This window comes from Erpetoichthys calabaricus, chromosome 2, assembly GCF_900747795.2.
Source record: "Erpetoichthys calabaricus chromosome 2, fErpCal1.3, whole genome shotgun sequence".
Taxonomy (NCBI): domain Eukaryota; kingdom Metazoa; phylum Chordata; class Cladistia; order Polypteriformes; family Polypteridae; genus Erpetoichthys; species Erpetoichthys calabaricus.
Window position 1 is genome coordinate 43448499 of NC_041395.2, and position 18782 is coordinate 43467280.

The following is an 18782-nucleotide window of genomic DNA, read 5'->3' on the forward strand; positions in this document are numbered from 1 at the left end:
CTTCTGTCACTCAAGGATAACATCTACTGTTTAGAAGGAATGACATAACATTTATATATAACGTTTAATTGCCTAATGAGATCATTACATATATAAAAACTCAGTTTAAGTTTAACTGTGGAACATTTATTTTTTTATTGTATGCAATTGCATTCTTGGCATTGAAATTCTTATGGAGTCACAGAGATCAGGGAGATACACGCCATCAGAAAGGTAACCGCCATCCTCAAATGTAAAGCAGAGTGTGTGTGTGTGTGTGTGTGAGTGTGAGATAAAGAGACAGACACATGATTATGTACTTAAAGAGCAGAAGGTATGAGGCCCATTCCTCAGCATATATCCATTAACCAGGGTGTATCGCAAATGGGGGTCTTGATAACGACCCTGGCATTTATTGGCTTACAGAGATGAGGAAGGTGAGTGCAGATGGTGTTGCCTCTGACCCCAAGGAAGTGGTCTGAGGGTGAGCTGAAAGTGTAAACATGCAGACAGGAAACATGGCAAAGAAGCCGTCATTGGAGTCACATGAAAGAAGGTGAGGAAGAATTTGGATTGATGATTAAGGATTAACGCAATAATGTTTGTTATCTTAGAGAACACCTTGGGATTTAAGTTCACATCAGTGGCACAGTCCAGAGACCACACAAAAGGACGATTTGTTTTACTTTTTATGCATTCTCAACTGTCACTTCAAGTCGCAATACTGTCATAATAAAGGAAATGCATAAGAATGCAAAATACTTAGTACATACCTTCTTTCAGATATGAACACTTCACACTTAGATAATCTGAAAAATGGAAAATACTTAAATTAATGAAGTTACTGTTTAGTCATTTAGACAATCTTAGAAATGGAAATAAAACTAAACCTGTATCTGTGTGATTCTCTGTATCATCTGAAAGCAAACAGAAAAACATTTTTTATTATCTGAATACATGTTAAGTTGCAGAAATGCATTTGAAAACATAAGAATATTTACATTAATATTCTTGATTTGCTGTTGATTGTAAATTATTAATAACTTTGAATCATTGAAGGAAATTTTATGATACAGTATATAGAAACCAATTTTTGCCATGAACAGAAAAATCAGTAAAAATTGTATACCTAAGCTGGCTTTTGAAATATTCAGCTAAATACTGAATCACTGAATGGCAGCCGTCTTGTTCCTGCCCTGTTGTTACTCTCTTAATATGAGCTCCTGTCCATTTTGTATTGAACACTGATGATCCTACACTCACTGAGCTGTAGCTCTCCTGCCATGTAAAGCAAGCTGTCCAATCTGTTGAGGACTGTTTATTTCTGCTTGATTACTTTTCTGGTATTACATTGGTGGTCTTGTATTGTGTAGAAAAGCCGGTCCCCAGCATCTGCCTTGTTACTACCTTCCCTGTGTGGCTGACAGAGTTACAAGATGTCTTATCTTTTTTTACCTGCATAATCAGCAAACTCCCATCTACCTGCGTTGTTTTTCCTGTCTGTGTAGACAGCTAATTAACAATCAGGCCGTTGCTACCTCATTTCCTCTTGTATGTGTAATTGACTGATACAACATTTAAGAAGTGATTTAAGGTGGGCCGGATCTACGAGTTTTTTCGTAGGCTCTGGTAATTCTAGTGTTAAAAGGCAGCTGCCTTGTGTTCATATCATCTATGAAGCCAGTCAATTCACCATAAAGTGGTGGCCTTTTTGAGCTACTAGTGAAACCAGCCAGTTGTCAGCTGCCTGGCTCCTGTTTCTACCTACCTACTACCCCTGGTTTAAACCAAATTCATGGCTGCTATCATAACACATCTATGGTTTTATAAGCTGCTTCTTATTTACAAGAGAATGGCGTATAAGATAAATATATAAACGTTGCCGTTTCTAAATGGTACAAAACACTAGACATGACTCTAACCCAAGTGTCTTATAAAAGACTGAAAGGCACAGTTCTCATATGGTTTACTTCTTCATTTTGTGACTGTCATCTGAGTAGCATGCCAAGCAATCAAGTAAGCTGTCTAAAGGTAATGACAAGCAGCATGTTGAAGGCAGGACCAAAGGCAGCTCGATGTCTCAATGACTGCAAGACTATTTTGAAATAAATAGGGACAACTATGTAAACTTTAATTCTCAACTAGCAGCATGAGCTTCATGGGTTAATAAAAAATAAATTAACAAAACGAATCTGTCGATTGAAAAGTATGGTCTAAATTCTAATGTTGCATGATCAAACTCCCTTTCTGCTTAGTTATTTTAAATTGTTAAAACAGTGTAAGATATGGCTCTACAGTAATCCTTCGCTATATCGCGCTTCGCCTTTTGCGGCTTCTCTCCATCGCGGATTTTATATGTAAGCATATTTAAATATATATCGCGGATTTCTACTTCGCGGATTTTCTTATTTCGCGGGTGGCTCTGGAACGCAACCCCCGCGATGGAGGAGGGATTACTGTATATTGCGCCCGACCTGACACAGATTCACACAGGAGGCACGGGTAAAATAAAATAAACTACTTATTTTTCTTCAGCTGGAGGGCACGTCTTCCCCGTAATCCCTGCAGCCACAACACAGTCCCAAGCACAGTACTCCAAAACCCACAAGTAAACACAGTTTCTCTTCCTCCATCACTCCTCCCTGGCAACCTCGTCCTCTTCCTCCCGCTGAGTGGTGGTCGCTGGCTCCCTTTATTGGGTACCTGGAAGTGCTCCAGGTGTTTGATTGCCGACATCCGGCTGCACTTCCGGGTGTGGCGAAACCAACGCCCAAAAGGTGCCAGCAACTCCTGTTGCAGCACCCCCTGGTGGCGCCTGTGGAACCCAACAGGGCTGCACAGAACTCCAACCCCCATGAAGCCCTGGGGAAGTCCGAGGCACCGCTGCAACCCAGGAAGGCTGCCATCTAGCGTTCAGGGGGAGATACTGGGTTTCCCACCCTTGTCCACCTGGTATATATAGTGCAGGGGCGTCCTGGCCAGGCATCCGTCACAACAGATTGATTTCAAAAATTACACTAACCGTCTTTGGCTCTATTAAAAAAATCACAGTTATGAGCTGATTTATGGCCAACCAAGTTGAGGCCATTCATACTTACAGCCGAAGGTGAAAGAAACCGCATGCTTCTTTATCACTCAAGTGTAGCAGCGCTATGAGCCATAGAATGACACACTCTACATATCTAAGTTACAGGTACATTTCACATAACGAACAGATATGAGAAACATATGTTTTGATACTTTTAGTATGCTTTTGCATATTTTAATAATAAAATACAGTGCTGTAGACAAGACATGCTGTAAAACATTTTCGTTCCAGCATTTTGTCGGCAGCTGTCCGCCATTCTTTCATTGTTTTCTACTGTGCATATTTGAACTTTTCTGTGATATTTCATACTTTATTTTTCATGAAAAAATACTGTAATCATAATGTCCCCTAAAGACCCACAAACAAAGCCTGTATAGAAATGCAAGAAGAAACATGATTCTGAGGATAGTGATTCTGATAATTTACCTTACATTGTTGATTTCTGTTAATTCATTTGTAGTTTTTTAAGTAAAAAATTATAAAAGTAATAAAAACATAAAAGTTAAATACATAATGCAAATGATTCTGGACAAACTACTATTGCCAAAAATATGCCCTGAGCAGTGATGCAACAGTACTAACCACTGTGCCACTCAATTCACAGTGGCAGCATTGCAGATGGATCGTGTCCAGTCCTCTACAACCTCTGCTCTGATGATTGTACTCGATTCATCAAGGAGGAAGAGCCCTGGTGATCATGTTTGATTCATTTAACACTCTGATGCACTAGTGATTGCATGGGACTGACTTGCTTTGATGATTATGTTCGATTGACCAAGGGGGATCACCCAAACCTCCCAGCTCTGATGATTGTGATAAATTCCCGGTGGGTCACACTGGCATGTGAAAAAAGTGGGTTGCCACACCACACAGTTTGGGAAACACTGCATCAGAGTATAATCTGGACAGTCACTGTGAAATAGTGCTAGAATTGATCATAGAAGTCTAATGACAAAGTGAATATAACAAGAAAACCTTGGTGGATGGAATAAGCTATCAAAAGAATCAAACATATTAAAATCAGACGCATATCTGCGCAGCAAACAAATCAAATGAGGAATGCAGTGACCAGTAGGGGAAAGGAGATTATCAAGCAGCAGGTCAATAAAAGCATTCACATTCTTTGCCAAATAATATTATTATAATATTTCAGTTATAGGATCTGATCTCATATGTATACAAAGTTTGACTCATAAGAGTTGGATATTACATGCCAATTTCAGTTATCACAAAACAGAATCTACCTTGTTGAAAACAGCTTGTAAATTGTTACATATAACAATTAACACTCAAAACAAAGCAGCAAAGTAAACTCGTTGTCAAATCTAGTCACATCTCTAGTAGTCGCTTGCATTGTTGGAAAATACAACATTCACACTTTTCAAGCACAGGTAATCAGTAATGTCCATCTTCTTTATATTTAGTCTCATGCCCCAGACATTCCAAGAGGATACCGAAAGACTGGCCATCGTGGAAGTGTGAGAAAAATGAAAAGCAAGGACTGTAGTAGTAGGGTGTTGTACCAAGCTAGCATTTATGGATACAATGAGAAGTCAAGCAAAATGACACCTTTTATTGCCTAACTGAACAGATTACAATATGCAGGATTTTGAGGCAGCTCAGGCCCCTTCTTCAGGCAAGGGGCCTCGAAAGACTGCATATTGTAATCTTTTTAGTTAGCTAAGCAAGGACCGAGAAAAGAAACTAGATACCCATCCAGACATTCAATAACAATTACAGGTTTTACCTCTGTCCCCTACATCTCTTCCAATTATCCCATAACATCCCTCAAGTAAAGAGATCACAGAATATTTTAACATGGCAGAAGCAAAGGTGGGTAGTAACCAGTTACATTTACTCCGTTACATTTACTTGAGTAACTTTTTTTAAAAAATTATACTTCTAAGAGTAGTTTTACTGCACCATACTTTTTACTTTTACTTGAGTACATTTGTGAAGAATAAACGCTACTCTTAGTCTGCTACATTGGGCAACACTTGACTTGTTACTTTTTTCCATTTGTACATTAAACTATATTTTTGCAAGAAAGAATTTGCCAGTGGATCTACTGCATGACTGTTTCACCAATCAGACGTAGCCATGCAGTCACATGACCACACACAAACTTCCTGTGTCTTGCAGCCTGAGAGAGACTTTTTGGTCATGAGGGGCTCCTGTTCACTGCTAAATGGTCACAGTTTCACTGCAAGGACCAGATCGTCATTCCCAAGCCTGCCTTTCATGTCTTTTCTCCTTTTCTTTGATTCCCCTTTCTTTTTTGTGCTGATCTGTATATATACACTCCCATCTCCGTGGGCCTTAATCACACGCCGCAGGAAGCCAATAAATCAATTGAAAATGATCGGACCCGCACGTGCAGGTGTGACTCGCTCCAACTACCTCATTAACTCCCCGCGGTTGTGCAATTGCGCCCACAGAGAATGACACGGCTTTATGGATTTGAAACTGGACTTTTTTTTTTTTCTTTTTTTTTGAAGCTGCGGACCCGGTACACAAAGTGCATATGCAGTATTATACTGTCAGTGTACAGGATATCTCGTCACTGTAAGTAGTTTGCACTGTTCAGACATACATGTTACCTACTGTGGGTATTGGCTTCAAAAGCTTTGTTGCGATAAACTGAGATTTGGAACTTTGTGTTATTTGTGCATCTTTATTTTGTAAAGATGTGATTTATTTTTACTCATTTTTTTATTTTATTACTTGGAAATAGCAGAATTTGCACATTATTTTATATTTTTGTCTGTCTTATTACAACATTTCTAAAAAAGAAGTAATTTATTATGTTCAAACAGTTACTCAGTACAGTACTTTTTTACTCTTACTTGAGTAAGTTTTTGGTGGACTACTTTTTACTTCTACTTGAGTAATATTATTCTGAAGTAACGCTACTTGAGTACAATTTTTGGCTACTCTACCCACCTCTGGGGCAGAAGGCACCCTTGAAACCATCCATCACCTCCCCCCAATGGATGGGCAAACATGTAAAATCAAGGAACCGAATAACTGTAAATAATTTAACAACAACAACAAAAATGAACAGAGGAAGGAAATAAAATTATCACTTGGTATCATTGATGTAATAGGTGTGGAGAACACCTGCCAGACCAGACCAAAGCACACATCTTTGTACCAGTACGTATGCACAATGAAAAAGTATAACATTTTGCAACATTTTGCAACAATAAGGACAACTGACAGATCACAAGTTTTTCAAGAGCAAATGACAGTGTATAAGTATACCAGATGGACCAAAGACAATAAAGATCACTTGGGCATGTGCAAGTGATGAAGAATGGTTTCAATAGCCTGAAGAGGTACTTCTGGAGCATCAGATATGCAGTAAGAGTTATTAAGAGTTTCACAGAGTAGAGAAAAAATGGCCCGAAATCAGCTTCTTTTATATTCTTGATAACCAGATTCATCACTCTTGTTTTCTGCAATTTCACCACAAAAAAATCTGGAAATAACTTGATATGGTCTACCTTTGGAGTTATCTCCAGAGTTTAAGAACCTCTGCCAATATACACTGTTTCTTAGGATACCTTAGGATCCAGAAGATAAGAATGTAGGGCTTAATAGAGACCTCCCATGCAAAGAATATTCTATAGGCCCTTTCAGTTATAATTTTAGTGAAACATAATATTGGAAATCACCTTGCTCAGGGATTCATTAGAAAAACAATTATATAATCTTTCTCAACATTGTCAGGCAGTCTTAAAATTTATTGTTCTATGTGGCACCCACAATCTTCTTGGTTTGTAGTTTTAATGTAAGTGTGGCAGTCTCTCTGCACAACACTCCAGTTTCATCATGATATCAATAGACCATGGAGTGAGGGGAGTGTACCACTTTTATGATCTATGTTTTTTCTTACTTAATACTGGACTTTCAGCTCACAGATCTGTAAAGTGTGTATGCATTTTGGGATTTAGTGATTTATATGCTCTATAAAGAGATTCTTCTTCACCTCTCAGAACAAAAAGCCTGACTAGCTGGTGTCTATGGGAAGCTTCAAGGAATTATTTACTGAGTTAAAGGCTTTAGAACAGCTTCTATTTCCTAAATAGGTCTTTTTGCACTGCATTTAGGTAAATAAAATCCTCCAACCAAGGTTATTATAGTTTTGCCTTTTTATATTAGTTTTTATTACTAAATTTTTTCTGACCTTACTTGGAAATTCATTTTAGTTTTAGTTTTCCTTCCTGTATTTTTAGTTTTAATTTGTTTTTTATTTCACAAAGACATTTCTATTTTATTTTTATATCTATTAGTTTCAGTTTTAGTTTTAGTAATTATGGTATGGAGTTTCTACGGAAGTTTAGTTTTGTGTCACAGTCAGACAGAACTGTACACTCAATGGGTTTGAATATGAGTTTAATGTTAATGGCATGGTTTACTATATGGTTTTGTGTTTGTCTGATAAAAACAAGCATAATCAAAACCAGATACTGAATATGAACATTTTTATACAATTTTTATATTTTTTTAAATATTTTGTGTCATTTGTGCTGAACAAATGTGTGCTGATGGCACTTTTTACCTTTTCCTTTTATTGCCCAGAATGGGCCAATTTGTAATGAAATTTAGGTGAATTTTAAGGTTTCAGGGTCTTTTTGACTCTAAATGTCGACAGCACACAACATATCTCACGCCAAGACAATGTGCTTATAATGAATGCCTTCAATATTGCATTCAAAAATCTCCCATACTGGGCTTTGTTACTTTCTACCAGCCATATTGATCTCTAATTCCATCTCAGGCACATACAATTTATGGACAGAATTTTATAACCTGTAGGCCTGAAAAGATATCAAAATTAGAAAATTGATCCTAGCTCTACTGAGGGAAACAAAGAAAAACAAGCATGTAATGTGAAAGTTAGGAGCAGTGAGACTTGAATAGCCCACCATAAGAACAGTAAACCCTTAATGAGCAAAGCAAGAGTAGGTAATAGGTGTGTGGACGGACACAAAACGACAGAGACAGCATCTGAGATTAGGAACAATATACAGTATACATTATCTAAACCTGTTTATCCAGAGCAGGATCGCAGGAAACCTGGAGCTTTAGATACAAGACAGGAAAAATCCCTGATATGCAATATGTACAATATGGCTGATGTTAAGAACAAAAGAAAACAATATTTCAACTATCTATTTTGAGAGAGAGAGAAAAAAAAATTGAAAGAAGGGGTACAAATATTTTAAAACATAATTTTGCTACTGGATTATTTTCACAATATCAGGTATTTTGAGCTGTGAATATGAACTAAAAAAAGATAAATTAATAACATTCTGTATTAAAACTGATTAAACCATCAGAGTTAAAAGCTTTTAAAAACAACTAAATATTTCAATTAAGGTCAAAATTGAAATCCATTTTTTTGTACACCATTCAATACTTTCATTTGTATTGAATGAGTATGAATTGTGGAATTGCAACAGCAAATTTGGAACACATGGAGGATGCAGAGCAAATGCGCTGTCACTGGTCTCTCTCTTGCCACTATAAATGTAACATTCTTTCTTAGCCATATATGTACCTTACCTACGTGTGTGTAAAAAATGCTGAGATATGAAACATAATCAGTAATCAGTGTGCATGCTGCCAGTTGAATAGTGAATAAACTACTCTTTTGGATTAATATATTTGTAAATCTGACTCTGAAGGAGTCAGTGACTCAGCAGCCATGAACCTCACCGCACATCACTGGTGGCAGGTGAATTATTGTCAACAAAACGCAGACACCTGAGAAATAAACTAAAATGTTACTCACTCGTAAACGTTTTGTTGAGCAGCAAATTCCAATTTCAGGCTTTTGAATTACATCTTTATGTTTACTATGTGTACCTCACAACACATATTATGCAGAATTGTCAATGAGATCAGTAAATGCGAGAGAACCTAACCATAATGCTAGATCATAATCAAAACATAGGTAGCAGTTAATCAAGACAAATAATTAATAAGTGAAAATCCTAAGAAGACATAAAGAATTTGAAGATAAAAGAAAAACAAGAGAATGAAGTAGAGTACACAGACCTTAGTGTCTGGAATGATAAGACCTGAAAATTTTGAGCAATTGTTTTTGTTTTTTGATCGAAAACCTCGGATGATGAATACCATGTGTCAACAACTTTTATACCATCAGGAAATGACATCAGCCCATCATTCAGACACTAGTCACATGCCTAGCAATCACCCTTAACAACAGCAAACAAGACAAAACTCCACAGAATTGCAGTGCCTATTGAAAAACTTGAGAAAAAGCAGCCAAATCTACCACTTTTATGCGATTTATTAGGAACTTGAAGGCAGAGCACTTCATTCAAGCAAGCTCTTTCAGAACAAAAAAAAGAATGGCTAAGGAATGTGTCAGTCTCAGTCCGGGCCACCCACCCCAGAATCTATATCACTCTCATAATTTCTGATTGACACATGCTCAATGGACAGTGTAATACAACATGATAAATCCATGAAAACTGTCTTGGTTCAAATCAGGGGAGACTGTTAAAAGAGGGGTATTCCAAAAGCACAAAGTTTCATACGTAAGCTCTACAGGTATCCCCTGAGATTTGAGGTATCTGTTTTGAAGTAGTGAGAACCTATTGGAGGAGTTTTTCAAACAGACTTCTTCTTCTTCTTCTTCTTAGCTCAGCCATAAAGAAAAGGTGAGGAGCACAGACATTCAGGAGGAGCACAGAGTAGAGATGCTGCTCTATTGAAAGGATGGATGAACTTCTTCATTCTCTTCCTCCCCTTTTTCTGTTAGCATTCAGGTTGTTTTATTTTCATTCTTTGAGACTCTCTGTTTGTTGCTAAGTGCAGGTTTATCACTCTAGTTGTCCTCCTTGTCCATTATCTCTTCCATGATTTTTCTCTTGATTTGTATCTTTTCCCTTTCTGTTGCACCTCTCATTTCACTAAATACCTCCATTATTTGAACATGTCTATACTATCTCAGACTTGATTGTTCATTTTTATCCTTATTTTTCACTTCCTTTCTGATTTGTTCATTAAGCATTAAATTATCAATGTTTATGCCCATATTGCTCTTTAACACTTTATTTCCATAACCTCCAGTTTTTTTAACTGTTGCACCTTCACAGCCCACATTTCCACACCACACATTACAGGGGGTCTAACCAATGTTTTGCAGAAAAGTGTTTTCATCTCAAGTGAGATCTGTTTTTCACAATCCACTCCTGTGACCTTTCACTATGCACTTCCTGCTCCTTCCAACTTCGTCAGTATTTCACTTGTTAGTTCCCTGTCTTCTTCAATTCAACTTCCAAAATATTTAAAAGATTTCACCTGCCTTAATTATTTCTCTGATATTTCCACTTTCTTTGGCTTAACATTAACTATTACCACCAAAGCCTCTGTTTTATTGCCTTGGAATGTGTCCATGCATATTCAATGGATCTGTAGCACTTCATTCTATTCCAGCAACTTTCTTCTTAATTTCTCCAGTGAGTCCCCTCTTAATGTGATGTCATCTGCAGATAGTGCCATGGCTCCTTGCTTCATCCTGACCATTCTACTGAAGTAATCCATGATAATCATAATTAACAGAGGTCAGTACTGACACTTTGTGCAAGCTAACGCAGGATAACATTAGTTATTCTGAAACATTTTAAATTTTTGTCTCTAAAAATCTCATTACCATAGTGATATGTTTCTCTGGAATCTTGTACTATCTGAACACTGGTGAAACAAGCTCTCTTGCGGTCTTACCATATGCTTTCTCCAAATCCATAAATGGCTGCTGGAAGTCTCTCCTTCTTTTGATCTGCTGCCTAATGATGAACAAGTGTTCTATTGTGCTCCATTCTTACCTGAATCCAATTTTCTCCTACAGTAATATTTGTTTCACAGTTCCTCTTATTCATTCCTCTACAATTTTTCCACAATCTCAATGTGATGTGACAGTAATCTTACTTCCCTATTAAGGCAATGTTCATTAATATTTTCCTGATTCTTGATGGTAGTACTAATATGGGCTCTCTCCATTCTTCCAGTATGCTCTTTTGTCTTCATAGTGCTTGCAACACTCTCACTCATCCATTTCATTACATTGTCTGCAAGTATTTTAACCATCACCATTGAATCATCATCTGGTCCTACTGCTTTTCCTGCCATCATCTTCTTATTACCAACTTTTTAAACAAAGATATTTGTCTGTGGTCCACAAATTGAATTACTAATTGCTAATTGACTCATGAATGATTTTTCTTGGTTCAATAATATTTAAAAAATACTTTTGCCACATCCTTTTCACATCTTCAGCCATGACCTATTAATTCTTATAATTTATCAAAGGTAATGTTATTCCATCCACTTTTGCAGTGCCTCTGCTCCTTTCCATCTTGTACACCTTCTTCTGTCCAACCCCTATTGCTGTCTCAGTCTCTTTATACACCTCTGTTTTGAAAGTTTTTTTTTTCTTTTAGCTACTTTATATTTCTCTTTACTCTCTATCACCCCATCCTTCTTTACCTCATTCACCTTTTCATTCCATCATCATTCTTCTCTTTTTGCCAGTCAGTCAGTCAGTCATCATCCAACCCGCTATATCCTAACACAGGGTCACGGGGGTCTGCTGGAGCCAATCCCAGACAACACAAGGGTGCAAGGCAGGAACAAATCCCCGGGCAGGGCACCAGTCCACCGCAGGGCACACACACAAACACACCCACACACCAAGCACACACTAGGGACAATTTAGAATCGCCAATGCACCTAACCTGCATGTCTTTGGACTGTGGGAGGAAACCGGAGCACCCGGAGGAAACCCACGCAGACACGGGGAGAACATGCAAACTCCACACAGGGAGGACCCAGGAAACGAACCCAGGTCTCCTTACTGCGAGGCAGCAGAGCTACCACTGCACCACCATGCCGTCCCTTCTCTTTTTGCTTTCATTACAAATCCTGCCTTCCCACACAGATCCTTTACAGTTGCAACCAGCAGTTCCCTCATATACAGTATTTCCAATTATTCAGAATAGTTAATGTGAGAAAAAGATAAGCATATTTATCAAACGCATGGAAGGAAGACACAAGACCATTTCACTAGGGATTTGATTTTGTGCTTTACAATCTCCTGTCAGTTGTCTGAGGCTTTGTTGCTAAGAATACATTTTACCTGAACTTTCAATCAGGGGTTGCCGTTCTATAAAGAAGAAAAAAAATTAAACATTGGTTATGTACACAAAGTGCATTTTCAAATAATGATTACAAACCTTATACTGCAATGTTTTGTTGCTCTGTGTATAAATACAGCACACATAGAATCCATTCTAACTGTACAAAGTACCTAAAGCATTTTGAAACTGGAGAAATGAAATGGGCATAAAATATGACTAATTCTAAACAAATAAAAGGTACTGCAAGCTCTACTATCAATGCAATTACAGTATATTCATGCAGTAGAATACTTGTGGACTAATGGAGTGGAAGCTAATTGTCAATATGAGCAAAAAACGAAAGGGCACAATACCCAGTAAACCAAAACTGAAATATTCAGAACATTCTAAGATTATCCAAATTTATTACAGATCTACTGTACTATTTTATTTAAACATATAATTGACAGACACTAGGAGAAGGGGACATACATTAATTAAGGTTTAGTAAAATCTAAAACTGTTCACTTTAAAGTAAAATATTCATCTTCACTCTTCATCATATGTTACTGTTGAGCACAGCTGATTTTATAAAAGAAGTTGAAGTAAAAAAAATGTTTCTTCATCCATAACATAATTCTTTGATGACTAAACATCTCCCTGCACATATTTGAGCATAAAAAGCAAAGAATTTCTTTAGATACTAAATGGGGGGAAAATGGTTAGAAGATCAAATGAGTACTACAGTTGTCTGCTGGCATTAAACATCTGGTTGAAAGGTTTCTGCGAGGGACAAAACAACAGGTTTGTGGACAACTGGGATCTCTTCTGGGAGAGGCTGTGTTTTTTTCAGGCAGGATGGTCTGCATCCAAATAGATTTGGAGCCCGAGTCCTCTCCGAAAACATCTCTACGGTAATTCTTCTCTCTTGACCATGTACTTTTAATCCTAATTCTTTCCATAATACCTTGTTAAGACATGATAACTTTGTAGCGAACTCTTCCTCAAAAGTGCACTGCATTAATACTTTAATAACAACCCTCAGTTCATGTAAAACATCCGGACAGTGAGGCATAAATGTGAATAATTTAATTACCATTTCACCTCAAGATGTGCACTTTATTAAAACTATAAAAACAAACTATAGATTAAATAAAAAATCTGCACAAAGTGGCACTTATACAAATAACTAAATTACCATTTCAAACAGCCGTAATGATCCGACAATTCAGTTCTGCTCTTCCGAGACCTTAAATATGGCCTTATTAAATGTTAGAGCATTAACCAACAATACGTGTTCCATCAACTATCTTATTAGTGATAGGAAAATCAATTTTATTGCATTAAGTGAAATGTGGCTTAGCTCTGATGGTGCGGTTGTTTTAATCGAATCTGCACCTCCGAATTACAGCTTTACTCAAACAAATCGCCAAGGTAAGAAAGGCAGCAGTTTAGCAAATATTTACTCAAGCCACTTAAAGTGTAAAGATGTTGGCGTTGGTACATTTAAGTCTTTTGAATATCTTACCACTGTTATTCATAGAGTTTCTCAGTCTCTAGTATTTTCTGTGTATAGACCTCCTAAATACAATACATCTTTCTTTGAGGAATTCTCAGATTTAGTGCCAATTAAAATGACCAACTATGACAGGTTCCTAATAGCTGATCATTTTAATTTTCATATCGATAATCAGTGTGACCTGAAAGCAAAAGAATTCATAAACCTTCTGCACTCTTTTGATATGAGCCAGCACGTTAGTTAGCCAACACACAAAGGAGGGCACACATTGGATTTAGCAATTACTAAAGAACTAAAAGTTGATATGAGGCAGATCGTGGATATCAGTTTATCAGCCCATTTTCTCTTACTATTTAATATAGAAATACTGATAGATAAAATTAATGAGAAGCATATTGTTAAAAAACACTTTTTTGATTAATCTGCAGCTTCGAAGTTTACAAACATTTTAAGCAACCAGTCTGTTTGTAGTGCTTACTACAATAGTGATAATAATGTAAATTGTAAGGTGGAAAATTTTAATACTAAAGTGAGAGCTGCCGCTGACATAATCACACCTGAAAAGACAATTAAAAAATCCTCCAGCACTGTTACACCATGGAAAACCCAAAGAGTGTCTGATTTAAAGAAAACATGCTGAACAGCTGAGCGTAAATGGAGAAAAACTGAATTGATTATCCACTATGAAATATGGAAGGCTAAAATAACAGAATACAACAACATAGTCCGTCTTGAGAGGTAGTGCTATTTCTCTAAAATTCTAAATAACAATGCTAGTAATCCAAGAGTTTTATTCTCTACAATTGATTATTTTCTAAACCAAGGTCATTCAATGGAATGCTATATTTTAAAATCACAAAATTAATATTAGAATTAATATAGTACATCCCCCAATACTGATCCTCTTAAACCCCAGTATTCCATTTTGAGTGAATTAAATTCTTTCACCAGAACAGATTACCCAATTTATATAAAATAATTTCTCAACTGAGACCCTCCATCTGCATCCTTCACCCAATACAAATGCCAGTTTTTTCAAAGAATTATCTGATGTGCTGACTGAGAGTGTTCTTGACATGTAAATTGTAAATTCATTACTAGATATGGGGGTCTTCCCAGACTGTCTTAAGACTGCTGTTGTTAAACACCTGCTCAAGAAAAATAATCTCAACCCCTCTGTTTTTGAAACTTTCAGACCTATATCTAACCTGCCTTTCTTAAGTAAAATCCTAGAAAAGGCAGTCATTATGTAGCGAAATGATCACCTGAATAAACATTCTGTTCCTGACAAATTTCAGGTTTTAGAACAAATCACAGTACAGAAACTGCACTAGTTAAAGTAGTAAATGACTTGCAGGTAAATGCAGATAGAGGCCATTTATCAGTTCTCATCCTCTTAGATCTGAGTGCCGCATTTGATACCATTGATCACAATCCATATTACTAACCGAGAATGCTAAACCGGATGATGGACGCAGGCACATCCGGCCATGGGCCGTAGCTGCAAAAAGACGTACTGCGCAGGCGCAAAAAGAGTCCGCGAGAGTCGGCTGAGGAGCCGAGAAAGGCGGACAAAAGAGGGCGAGAGAGGCGGATGAGGGGCCGCGAGAGGCGCAGGCGCAAAAAGAGTCCGCGAGAGTCGGAGAAAGGCGGAGAAAAGAGGGCGACAAAGGCGGATGAGGGGGCCGCGAGTGGCGGACAAGACCACAGAAAAAAGGAGTGAGCACATACAAAAAGGAGAAATGAGGCGCAAAGTCAAACGCAGGAAAAGCACGAAACACATTGCACACGAAACTAGACCCGAAAAAAAAAAAAAAAAAGAGGCTCGCACACAACAGCAAGGCACCCCCCCCCCCTACAGGCACCGGACGGGACACACACCAAGAGGGGGATTCAACAAGCCCATGGAACACAAAAAAAAGAACACAAAACCACCCCACAGACCCTACAAGCGAGGGACGGGACACACACAAAGAGGGGGATTCAACAAGACACAGGAACACAAAAAGAAAGAAGACGCTCGCGCAACAACAATCCTCAACAACCCCCCCCCCACATCCATAAGAAGTCACACCCAAAGCCACATATTCTAAAGTGAACGTCAGCACCTTCACACTAGACAGCATAGGTGTCAGCATTGGTGGATCTCCTTACAATAAAGCACTATTAACCGTTCAACTGCAGAAAAGGAAACATATTGAAACAAGTCATGAATACACGGTCACGGGTACAAAACGAAAAGGAAAGGATAACAGGAACAAACACACGAACATGAAAGAAACAACAAAATAGACGGCTATGCAGCATAGGTGGATCTCATTACCATAAGGCACTATTAACCGTTCAACCGCAGAAAAGTCTCCATATTAACAGTGAGTGCAATACTTCTTATTACTTATCCATATTTCTAAAAGAAAAAATGTCTCGACTCCAAAAACGCAAAGCTCAACTACAGCTTCTAACTAACGATGTACCTAAAAGTAAAAACTTTATGAACTGCGTTAGATCCTACAATAGTTCATTTGCTTTTAGTAAATATCAGGCCACCAAAAGGCAATGGCCCATACTGCTTTCCCATATGTGCACAAATACTGCATCGCATTGGAACAGTGCACCCTGAAACAAATCAACAACGCGAATATGCACAAATCTACATCCTGGATCCACATGACGCAAACTATCAATCAAAGTGCTGCATCGCAACAGGCACAGATTCAAAACGAAACACCTCCCGTCTCAGACATACGTTAACGGCAAGGAAGGCTACAACGGGCGTCTCACACAGCACAGGCAAATCGATTACAGCTCCAAAACAACGCGTCCCAAATACTACATATGCAACAACGCGCCTCTCAAACGGCACAAGCAAAACATACACCGGGAAAATTCATTCCGATTAATGAATGTCATTTGCAATCATTGTCATTCAGTTCACTTCCCTGAAGAAACAACTGGCAATACAAGTAATACATTTAGACGTTGTTGTCAAAAGGGTCAAATTAGACTGCCTTCTTTACATTCATATACTGAATATCTACAGAAGATTCTAACTGACGATGTACCTGAAAGTGAAATCTTTATCAACTGCATTACATCCTACAAATTGGTATCCACTATGAACATTGATGGTGGGCACTGCACGTGACATCCGTCTTCAAAAAATGTTGTTTATTGATGAATGTACAATGGCATGAAGTCACTTACTCAACACCATTCATAAACTTCTACAAACGTTTATGAATAATAATATTCGATTTGGAGGAAAGGTACTTTTATTAGGAGGAGATTTTAAACAGTGATTAGCTATTCTTCCAGATGCCATGCACTCAGCTATTGTTCAGTGCACCTTAAAATACGCAGACAATTGCCATTGCTTTCAAAAGATACAGTTAGTAAAAAAGATACGATGTCCAGAACCAGATCATAACAATTGCTTATTACAACAGAGAGATGGTACACTCACCAATACAGATGGACTTCAGCCACATATTATTACAATTCCTCAAGCCTTTATCTGCGACGACTTAGTTACAGAGAGATTTGGAACAGCAATCTCATTAGACCAAATGCCCCTTTTAACACAACGCACTATATTATGTCCAAAAAATATTAATGTGGAAAACATAAATACCCAAGTCATTCCATTACTTCCTGGAGAGACACAACTATTATTATAAATCACCTTAGTCAGTGGGTGGGCCTCTCTGGCAGTGTCTTAAATTGGTTTGAGTCTTACTTGACAGGTAGAAAATTCTTTATTATTTGTGGTGATTATACTTCGAAGACACATGATATTTTATATAATGTTCCACAAGGATCTATCCTGGGTCCACTGCTCTTTTCAATCTATATGCTTCCATTATGTCAGAGTATCTCAAGGCATAATGTGAGCTACCACACAGCTATATTTATCAATAGCGCCTGATGACCCCGACTCTCTTGTTTCAATGACACAATGTCTTACTTGTGTTTCTGAATGGATGAGTAGTAATTTTCTCAAACTAAATAAGGAGAAAACATAAATCTTAGTGATTGGCAAAAATGAATATAACAAGGGTATTAGAAATAGAAATAAACTTTTTAGGGGTAATTATTTACACTGACCTAAATATGAAATCACATATTTTTCAGATTACAAGGACAACATTTTTTCAGTTAAGAAATATAGCAAAAGTTAGATCACATATAACTTTGCAAGATGTTGAAAAATTAGTTCACACTTTTGTTTTTAGTTGAGTATACTAGCAAAATACCCGCGCTTCGCAGCGGAGAAGTAGTGTGTTAAAGAGGTTATGTAAACATATATATACATAAACATATATACTTATATACATATCTACATATACACATATCTACATATCTACATATATATATATATATATATATATATATATTTATATATATATATATATATATACATATAGACATCCACATATATATACATATATCAACATATATATACACATACATATACACACACATATATATATATATATATAATATATATATATATATATATATATATATATATATATATATAAATATATATATATACACATACAGACACATATATATATATATACATATAGCAAAATACCCGCACTTTGCAGCGGAGAAGTAGTGTGTTAAAGAGGTTATGTAACCATATATATACATAAACATATATACATATATATACATATCTACATATACACATATCTACATATACATATATATACATATACACATCCACATATACATATATATATATATATACACAAATATACATATAATACATATATATATATACACATATATACATATATACATACATATATATATATACATATATATATATATATACATATATATATATATATATATATACATATACATATATATATATATACATATATATACATATACATATATATACATATATATATATATACATATACAGTGGTGTGAAAAACTATTTGCCCCCTTCCTGATTTCTTATTCTTTTGCATGTTTGTCACACAAAATGTTTCTGATCATCAAACACATTTAACCATTAGTCAAATAT

At 36.8% G+C, this 18782-nt stretch overlaps 1 protein-coding gene across 1 annotated transcript in view; it reads right to left on the reverse strand.

The window, feature by feature from the left end:
* The window catches only part of LOC114642846 (E3 ubiquitin-protein ligase TRIM39-like), a 118696-nt gene that overhangs the window by 15624 nt on the left and 84290 nt on the right, over positions 1 to 18782 (reverse strand). Inside the window, exons 7-9 of the mRNA XM_051922407.1 lie at positions 12240 to 12266; positions 870 to 896; positions 753 to 788 (exon numbers count right to left, since the gene is read on the reverse strand). Of these exons, the coding sequence (XP_051778367.1) occupies positions 753 to 788; positions 870 to 896; positions 12240 to 12266 (90 nt within the window). The remainder of the gene's footprint in view (positions 1 to 752; positions 789 to 869; positions 897 to 12239; positions 12267 to 18782) is intronic.